The sequence below is a fragment of the Staurois parvus genome, unplaced genomic scaffold (assembly GCF_062004578.1).
Source record: "Staurois parvus isolate SC_StPar_1 unplaced genomic scaffold, SC_StPar_1.0 ptg001407l, whole genome shotgun sequence".
NCBI lineage: Eukaryota > Metazoa > Chordata > Amphibia > Anura > Ranidae > Staurois > Staurois parvus.
Window position 1 is genome coordinate 272027 of NW_028319203.1, and position 10322 is coordinate 282348.

A 10322-nucleotide genomic window follows, 5' to 3' on the forward strand; every position below is an offset into this window, starting at 1 on the left:
ACGGGAGACAATACAGCAACAATACAGATCAATACAAGAGGGGTTAGGAGGGCCTGATCCTGGGAGCTTACAATCTAAGAGGGAGGGGACTTCTAACACGTCTCATATCTCACCTGGAAGGTATCCAGTAGGGGTTTCCAGGACAGCATGAGAACTGCCCCTCTGTTAATGTTCTTCGGGATCTCAGAGTAGAATAGTGTATTCTCTCGGTTCTCTCCAGACATTGCTGAAGGGGCAAAGTAAAAAAGAGATGTGCTAATGAAGCCGCTGGACAGTGATGCTTCACATATACAAACACATTCAATCACTATATCACATCAGATTGAAAATGCAATCATATCAATGGTTGTGCTTACTCAGTGCTGGTTTAAAAAAAAGGAAATAAAAAAGCGCTATAAGCTTTTTATTTTATATTGGACTCAACCAGTGCAGGGACATGGTCATGTAGCACCCAGTACAAAACTGCGCCCCCAGCCAAAATTCACCCCAAACAAAAATTCCTCTGCTCATCCCTGTACAAATCCCCCCTGCTAAAATCTTCCCTCCCAACACAAATCTTTGACCCCCCCAGGGTTTTCTTACCCACGCCTATCTCCTCTTTGCTGGGATTAGATGGGGGCAGGTATAGAAACCCTGCACAGTCCTGATGTAGGAGCGCTGCAGTGGCTGGAGGAAGAGCTGAAGCAGAGAGAGAGAGAGCACAGCCCACACCTCCTCCTGGCTCTCTACTGTTCTCCTGATTTCACTTGTCACTTTCTCATGCTAAGCTGACAGTAGTAGTGAAGCTGGTGATTCCTGTCAGCTTGTAGGGGCAGGAAAACTCCAAGTGCCCCCACCTTACATAATACCACAACGCCCAAGGCAGCCACCGCTCCTACCTGCCGCTTGTCCTGGACCCAATCACTAATCTACTTTTGTTCATTTGTCATTTATTCACCCAGCGTTTATAAAAACAGCACTGTTAAAAAAAAATAAGCCACCGAGTAGCCAATCTGCCCGGTGATCACTATATTCTGAGCGGTCATTAGGCCGCATGGTACACAATGATGCTGTAGCCAGCTCATCCAAGAGGTGGGGTACCATGTGATCACTGTGACTGGTCATCACAGCAATCACAGGGCAGAGGCCGTGGTCTGGTGGTTAGAGAGGAGGACTGCGAAGAACATCACAGCAATCACATGGTATTTACAGTGTGGATCGCCCCCCCTTCTCCTTCCAATAGAGGAAGGAGAGAGATTGAGCATTTGTGAATGGGCACAGAACGAATGGATCAGCAGCTGCAGCTCTAGTCATTCTGTTTCAGTGGTTCATATAGTGAACTCGGTGTAGTTATACCCCCTGAAGTCATCACAGAGGACAAGGGGGCGCTCTTTACATCTGGAGGAATAGAAATTTAATCTCCAAACACAGAAAGGTTTCTTCACAGTAAGAGCTGTGAAAATGTGGAATAGACTCCCTCAAGAGTTGGTTGTGGCCAGCTCAGTGGATTGCTGTAGGAAAGTCCTGGATTCTTTCTTGGATACACAGAATATAACTGGATATAACATTTATAGGTGACGTTGATCCAGGGAATATCCGATTGCCTCTTGGGGGATCAGGAAGGAATTTTTTCCCCTGCAGGAGCAAATTGGATCATTGTTTTTTTTTGCCTTCCTCTGCATCAACTGTGGGTGTAGGATTATAACTTTTTTTTTTCTATGGTTGAACTGGATGGACTTTTCAGCCAGACTAACTATGTAACTATGTTTCAGCCCGGGTTCAGGCTTGTACGGTGCGGGACAGCGCATATAATTTGCACAGGAATAGAAGCACATACCTGTGCACATCACATGCAATGTCTACGCGGTGCGATCTGAGGCATTCTTTTTGTATGGCTCAAATTGCATCTGCACTAAATTGGTGCAGGAACTTACCACCCCTCGCACCCACCCACCCACACACACACTGGAATCAGATCGTTTCTGTCAATCGCACTGCGTTTTGCGAACCGATTTGAGGTGTCGTTAACATTGACACTTGCTGCAGTTCTCATGAACGCTGTGCGATTTCAACGCTGTGCAGGAAACGTACAGGATTTGCTAAGCTTTCCCACATTGCATATATGTGAACCTTAGCTCAGTGACACATGGATCTTTTTATTAACCCTTTCATGCCCCCCCTTCTCTCCTGCACATCCTAGCTCCAGTGCTGTCTCCTGTATACTAATGCTGTGACCTGTATATTAACTCTTTCACCTCCCTTACCTGTACATCTGAACATTAATCCTTCACCTCCATCCTGCTGTTGTATGTGACCAGTACATTAACCCTTTCACCTCCTCCTTCCCCTGTATATGACCCATACATTAATGTATCTGGTGCACCATTCTCAATCTCCGTGTTTAATCCCCTCAGTACCGGCACGTTTCTTCATTTTAAAAAAAATTGTGGCAAAAAAGATGAGATCACCTTGGGGTGTCTACTTTAACCACTTCCCGTCCGGCCCATGTATATAAACGGCTGGACGGGAGCAGTGCAGGAGCGGGTTGCCATTTATAAACAGGGCCCGCATTTTCAGCCTGTGGGCGCTCCCTGGGAGCGCGCGGCACCGTGATCTGGTGCTTGCTGTGTCCAGATCCCTTTCTGAGTGAAGTTCCACTTTAAGTACGCCCACGTGAATGAAGCCCATGAGCAGAGGCATCCCTAGGGTTGGTGTCACCCAACACGTGGTAACACGTGGTGTCACCTCTCCAGAGAGGAAGGAGAAGTGCCGGTGTAGTGGTAAAATGAGTATCCCTTGAAGATATGTATCCCCTGAAGCAACTGCGCATGTGCCGGTTTCAGGCTGAAGAAGCTGATCTCCGACTTTAGAACAGAGCCGGTGATCGGCTTCTTCGGCCTGAAACCGGCACATGCGCAGTTGCTTCAAGGGATACTCATTTTATCGCTCCTGCACCCCCTGTATATCATGTCACCCGGTGCGGCCCGCACCCCCCTAGGGTCGCCACTGCCCACAAGTGATCCTGGCCTCCCTCTTTCGGATGCCCCCATAACAAACACCTTCCTATGGGGGCACCTGAGGAGGCACGCTCCCGAGTCGTGGATCTGCGTGTCAATTCACACACAGAGCAGCAGCTCGGCCCGCCCCTCCATCCCCTGATTGGCTCACTGGCTGTGGTTGACAGCAGTGTGAGTTAATGGCTCTGCCAATCAGGAGTGAGAACCCCCAGAGAAGCGAATACATAATAGAATGTATGAAGGTAAAAAACCTGGAGACTTTAGAACCACCTTAAAGCGGAGTTCCACCTGAAAAAATAAATAAATGTCAGCAGCTACAAAAACTGTAGCTGCTGACTTTTAAAACACAGACACTTACCTGTCCCTCGGTCCAGCGGTGTCCTCACCAACACTGGTTTCACCGGCCGTCTTCTCTCCCTGGCATCTTCAGTGTGGGCACCCGGCTGTGACAGATTACGGCTTCCGAGCCGGGTGCCCACTGTGCATGCGCAAGAAGCGCTGCGCTTTGTGAATGGCCCCGTAGTCTTCTGGGACCTGTCATGTGTCCCAGAAGACTACGGGGAGGGAGGACAACTTCCGCTTTTGATCGCCTAGGCCAGCCTTTCTCAACCAGGGTGCCCAGGCACCCTGAGGTGCCTTGCCAAATTTCTAAAATTGCCCCAAACTTGTATACAATCCAGCGGGTGGCACAAGCCTGCCTTTTACTTACACAAAGCCACAGGTTTTCATTGTGCACCATTAAGACCTTCTAGCTGCCAGCGTCCTAATCAACCAATGACATCATCAGTTGATAAGGAGGATGTCAGCTGCCTGCACAGTATCCTAGTTTGACCCTCCCCTGCCCCTCTCTGGCATTGCTGGGGTCACATTAGCTCAGTGATGGAAAAAAACTGAGGGAGAAGAGAAACAATGGAATACTAGTCAGTACCAGTGTGCAAAAGTGTATTTGCTTTGGAAGAATAAATCCCCTCGACGTGTGTGGATTTTGCTGTGTTATATAAAACTATTAGAATAGTTTTTCACATATAGGAAATGGGGTGCCCTTTTAAAATTATGGACAGTCTTGAGGCACCCTATTTTAGAATGGGGTGCCTCAAGACTGTCCATAATTTTAAAGGGTGTCTCAGGACTGTCCATCATTCTAAAGGGTGTCTCGGGACTGTCCATCATTCTAAAGGGTGTCTCGGGACTGTCCATCATTTTAAAGGGTGCCTCGGGACTGTCCATCATTCTAAAGGGTGTCTCGGGACTGTCCATAATTTTAAAGGGTGTCTCGGGACTGTCCATAATTTTAAAGGGTGCCTCGGGACTGTCCATAATTTTAAAGGGTGCCTCGGGACTGTCCATAATTTTAAAGGGTGTCTCAAGACTGTCCATAATTTTAAAGGGTGTCTCAAGACTGTCCATAATTTTAAAGGGTGCCTCGGGACTGTCCATAATTTTAAAGGGTGCCTCAAGACTGTCCATAATTTTAAAGGGTGCCTCAGGACTGTCCATAATTTTAAAGGGTGCCTCGGGACTGTCCATAATTTTAAAGGGTGCCTCAGGACTGTCCATAATTTTAAAGGGTGTCTCAAGACTGTCCATCATTCTAAAGGGTGTCTCGGGACTGTCCATAATTTTAAAGGGTGCCTCGGGACTGTCCATAATTTTAAAGGGTGCCTCAGGACTGTCCATAATTTTAAAGGGTGCCTCGGGACTGTCCATAATTTTAAAGGGCGCCTCAGGACTGTCCATAATTTTAAAGGGTGTCTCAAGACTGTCCATAATTTTAAAGGGTGTCTCAAGACTGTCCATAATTTTAAAGGGTGTCTCAAGACTGTCCATAATTTTAAAGGTTGCCTCAGGACTGTCCATAATTTTAAAGGGTGCCTTGACCTAAAAAAAGTTGAGAAACACTGGCCCAGGCGATCTCAGTGGAAGTGGGAGCCGGTACCTGTCAAATTCGGGTACCCTCTCCCCAAAGGTGCCAATCCTTAATGGGGAGCGGGGGACAAAGGCTTAAATTGGAACCTCCCCTTTTGGGTGGAGCTCCGCTTTAAAATACAAATCATGGTCAGTTGATAGCATCTTAGCAAAGAACTATTTCTTGAAAACACACATGAAACACTGCTAGGAATTGTGATTTATGTGCATTGTGTGTTTGTGAAACATTACTGATACTAGAGAACACAAAGCGAAGTGTGCTTGCACAGGTGACAAAGCAAGATGGGAAAAACTTACAGGTAACCCATTCAAGAAAGAAAAGAAAATGGAAATAAAAGAACACAACAAATTATCTGTGTTGGTATTTTACACCCAATTAAAAAAAAAAACCGCCAGGCACCTTTGCTTATACCAGTGGTCGGCAAGCCGCGGCTCGCGAGCCACATGCGGCTCTTTACACACACTAATGCGGCTCTTCTGTGTGCCGGGCGCCTGCTCCCCTCCCTCCTCTCGGGCGGCCGCCCCAAAAGTCAGGACCTTTAAATCCGGCCCGTGGATGTGGCTGTCAGGATGTGTGTAGGCGGGGCAGCGTGACGAGCGTGAGGGGAGGGGAGCTAGGCTCCTCTCACAGTCCGCCCTGAAGACCGGAACGGCGCGGGAACACAGCGAGAGGAACGCGCGGAGCAAAGGTAAGTGAATTGACACAGGGGGGACTTGGGGACTTAATATGGGGAATGAATTACTATATGGGGGATGAATTACTATGGGGGATTAATTACTATAGGGGGGATGAATTACTATGGGGGATGAATTACTATATGGGGGATGAATTACTATGGGGGATGAATTACTATATGGGGGATGAATTACTATAGGGGGGATGAATTACTATAGGGGGGATGAATTACTATGGGGGATGAATTACTATGGGGGATGAATTACTATAGGGGGGATGAATTACTATATGGGGGATGAATTACTATATGGGGGATGAATTACTATGGGGGATGAATTACTATAGGGGGGATGAATTACTATAGGGGGGATGAATTACTATATGGGGGATGAATTACTATATGGGGGATGAATTACTATGGGGGATTAATTACTATAGGGGGGATGAATTACTATAGGGGGGATGAATTACTATGGGGGATGAATTACTATATGGGGGATGAATTACTATAGGGAGGATGAATTACTATAGGGAGGATGAATTACTATATGGGGGATGAATTACTATAGGGAGGATGAATTACTATATGGGGGATGAATTACTATATGGGGGATGAATTACTATATGGGGGATGAATTACTATATGGGGGATGAATTACTATGGGGGATGAATTACTATATGGGGGATGAATTACTATGGGGGATGAATTACTATATGGGGGATGAATTACTATATGGGGGATGAATTACTATGGGGGATGAATTACTATGGGGGATGAATTACTATGGGGGATGAATTACTATATGGGGGATGAATTACTATGGGGGATGAATTACTATATGGGGGATGAATTACTATAAAAACTTATTGAAACTAAAAACAGTGTACCATCCTATGTATTTTCAGTTTTAAAAATGTGGCTCTCAAAATAAATTTCAATCGTGGTTTTGGCGAGATTTGGCTCAGTTGAAAAAAAAAGGTTGCCCACCACTGGCTTATACCATCAATGTTTTCACAGCAAAGCAGTGAAGCGTCACGCACCACATTAACAGGCAAAGCACTCCAAGTCCAATTATAAAACACAAGTAAGATGTACTTACACATACCCAGATAGTACATTCTATCAGAGTGAGGGCTATCTGGGTCATTTCTCTTTACAAAGGTGAAGCTGTGAGGGGCCTTGGCCATCATATACCCATGGTATTTCCTGGTGTCTGCTAGCAGCTTCCGCATCTGGCTCCATGAATGGCGCTCCACATAAAAAGGTTCTGGCTTGGAGTCTCCCCCGATGGGCTCTGTGCTTCCATGGCTGCTTGCGGACTCAAAAATCTCTACTCCGACCTGCTCAGTCTCCATAGCTGCCGCCATGTTGCATCCTGTGGAAAGGTATTATTGTCATTATTCTATTACAAGCCAGTGAACTCTGAACCTTTCACCCACATCCACAGACATTAGAGATGCATATTCCAACACCCATCATTTTAGGCATCAATTGGGACAAAAAATACTTGGACATCATTGGATATTGTAAAAATGCTGTAATTATAAATAGTTCATGAAAATAAATTATACAACACTAAAGGAGCAAGATACGACTATTACCGCCTATATTAGTGTGGAATCTTCCCCCATTCGGGCTGAACGGCTCCTGGCCCTTTAAGAGTTCTAAAAGCCGGCAGGCGGACATTCGGGTCGTGTTAAGTATGTGAATAGGCAGGCACTACAATAATTGTGTATCAAAAAATAAAAACAAATAAATAATACAGTATACTCTCAACATCATCTAATTATTGATGTTCCTAGACAAAAAACAATATATAGTGAGCATTAACTTTAGTCAGACCACCTATTACCCAATGCTGGAGATGGGGAAGAGGACCAGGAATTAACCACTTCCCGTCAGGCCCATGTACATAAATGGCCAGACGGGAGCAGTGCAGGAGCGGGCCATTCATAAACTGCGCCAGAATTTTCAAGCTGTGCGCGCTTCCTGGGAGCGTGCGGCACCGCGATCCGGTGCCCGCTGTGTCCGATTGCTGTATGGGACCTCTGTGCGAGGTCCCGATCATGTGATCACTGATTGGCCAATCAGTGATCACATGAATAGGTATAATCAAGATGTCATTTCTGACATCATTGCTTACTACTTGTGAAATCTGTGAATGATCACAGAGGTCACATGGTACAGGGCTATTCACAACAGCCTTGTACCATGTGACAAGCTGTGACCAATCACAACTCTCACAGAATGCAGCCAGAGAAAACCCTTTATGGGTGTAAAAGCAATCAGTGTAAAAAAAAAAAAAAAAAAAAAAAAAAAATCTTCATCACCCCCCACAAGTAGTAGTGTCACTATGGCGACACTGTACTGCTAGGGTGACAGTATGTTATAAAAAAAAAAATCAAATAATAATATATACACACACACATATACATACATAAATTTATTTATTTTTTTAAATTATAATTTTTGGTTATAAACTAATGTGTTATTTTTTTTTTTTTACTAAAAAGATAACCGAATACATTTTGGCCAAGATTTATGAAGAAAGATTATTTATTTGCAAAATGTTCTAAGAAAAACACTTTTTTTCAAAATTTTTGGACTTTTTCATTTATATAGCAAAAAAATAAAAATCCCAGCGGTGAATAAATACCACCAAAATAAAGTTTTATCTGTCTCAAAAAAATGCTAAAAAATTCATATGGGTACAGTGTTGCATGACCGCGCAATTGTCATTCAAAGTGTGATAGCACTGAAAGCTGAAAATTGGCCTGGACAGGAAGGAGGGGAAAGTGTCCGGACTGGAAGGAGGGGAAAGTGTCCGGACTGGAAGGAGGGGAAAGTGTCCAGACTGGAAGGGGGGGAAAGTGTCCGGACTGGAAGGGGGGGGGAAAGTGTCCGGACTGGAAGGGGGGGAAAGTGTCCGGACTGGAAGGGGGGGAAAGTGTCCGGACTGGAAGGGGGGGGGGGGAAGTGTCCGGACTGGAAGGGGGGGGGAAAGTGTCCGGACTGGAAGGGGGGGGGGAAAGTGTCCGGACTGGAAGGGGGGGGGAAAGTGTCCGGACTGGAAGGGGGGGGGAAAGTGTCCGGACTGGAAGGGGGGGGGGGGGGAAAAGTGTCCGGACTGGAAGGGGGGGGGAAAGTGTCCGGACTGGAAGGGGGGGGGGAAAGTGTCCGGACTGGAAGGGGGGGGGGAAAGTGTCCGGACTGGAAGGGGGGGGGGGAAAGTGTCCGGACTGGAAGGGGGGGGGGAAAGTGTCCGGACTGGAAGGGGGGGGGGGAAAGTGTCCGGACTGGAAGGGGGGGGGAAAGTGTCCGGACTGGAAGGGGGGGGGGGAAAGTGTCCGGACTGGAAGGGGGGGGGGGGGGAAGTGTCCGGACTGGAAGGGGGGGGGGGGAAAGTGTCCGGACTGGAAGGGGGGGGGGGGGAAAGTGTCCGGACTGGAAGGGGGGGGGGGGGAGTGTCCGGACTGGAAGGGGGGGAAGCGTCCGGACTGGAAGGGGGGGGGGAAGCGTCCAGACTGGAAGGGGGGGGGGAAGCGTCCAGACTGGACGGGGGGGAAAGCGTCCGGACTGGAAGGGGGGGGAAAGCGTCCGGACTGGAAGGGGGGGGGAAAGCGTCCGGACTGGAAGGGGGTGAAAGCGTCCGGACTGGAAGGGGGTGAAAGCGTCCGGACTGGAAGGGGGTGAAAGCGTCCGGACTGGAAGGGGGTGAAAGCGTCCGGACTGGAAGGGGGTGAAAGCGTCCGGACTGGAAGGGGGTGAAAGCGTCCGGACTGGAAGGGGGTGAAAGCGTCCGGACTGGAAGGGGGTGAAAGCGTCCGGACTGGAAGGGGGTGAAAGCGTCCGGACTGGAAGGGGGTGAAAGCGTCCGGACTGGAAGGGGGGGGAAAGCGTCCGGACTGGAAGGGGGGGAAAGCGTCCGGACTGGAAGGGGGGGAAAGCGTCCGGACTGGAAGGGGGGGAAAGCGTCCGGACTGGAAGGGGGGAAAGCGTCCGGACTGGAAGGGGGTGAAAGCGTCCGGGCTGGAAGGGGGGGAAAGCGTCCGGGCTGGAAGGGGGGTGAAAGTGTCCAGACTGGAAGGGGGGTGAAAGTGTCCGGACTGGAAGGGGGTGAAAGTGTCCGGACTGGAAGAGGGGGAAAGTGTCCGGACTGGAAGGGGGTGAAAGTGTCCGGGCTGGAAGGGGGGTGAAAGTGTCCGGACTGGAAGGGGGGTGAAAGTGTCCGGACTGGAAGGGGGGTGAAAGTGTCCGGACTGGAAGGGGGGTGAAAGTGTCCGGACTGGAAGGGGGGTGAAAGTGTCCGGACTGGAAGGGGGGTGAAAGTGTCCGGACTGGAAGGGGGGTGAAAGTGTCCGGACTGGAAGGGGGGTGAAAGTGTCCGGACTGGAAGGGGGGTGAAAGTGTCCAGACTGGAAGGGGGGTGAAAGTGTCCGGGCTGGAAGGGGGGTGAAAGTGTCCAGACTGGAAGGGGGGGAAAGTGTCCGGACTGGAAGAGGTTAAGATATCTACTTGGAGCATCACCTTCATTTTGAGGAGAGCCTGGGATTATGAATCCATCTACTATTGGTAGATCCAGAGTTTTATGATCATCCAACCGGAGGCAGTTATCTTAGATTCCTTGGATCCATGCCCCTTATTAGGAGACCGGGAGGTCTGATCCAGGAGAGCCTGTTACTGGCCACCAACACTTATGACAATAAAGCGTATCTGACCACC

General features: G+C 48.4%; 1 protein-coding gene across 4 annotated transcripts in view; it reads right to left on the bottom strand.

Annotated features, from left to right (window-relative positions):
* DPP8 (dipeptidyl peptidase 8) overlaps window positions 1-6974 on the bottom strand; it is a 90820-nt gene extending 83846 nt beyond the window's left edge. For 3 of the 4 annotated variants that reach the window (XM_089661924.1, XM_089661923.1, XM_089661921.1), the window contains exons 1-2: window positions 6700-6974; window positions 114-226 (exon numbers count right to left, since the gene is read on the bottom strand). In XM_089661924.1, the coding sequence (XP_089518050.1) occupies window positions 114-226; window positions 6700-6967 (381 nt within the window). In that variant the 5' untranslated portion in view covers window positions 6968-6974. The remainder of the gene's footprint in view (window positions 1-113; window positions 227-6699) is intronic. The other variant, XM_089661922.1, reaches the window with a different exon arrangement.
* Window positions 6975-10322: the final 3348 nt, after the last annotated feature.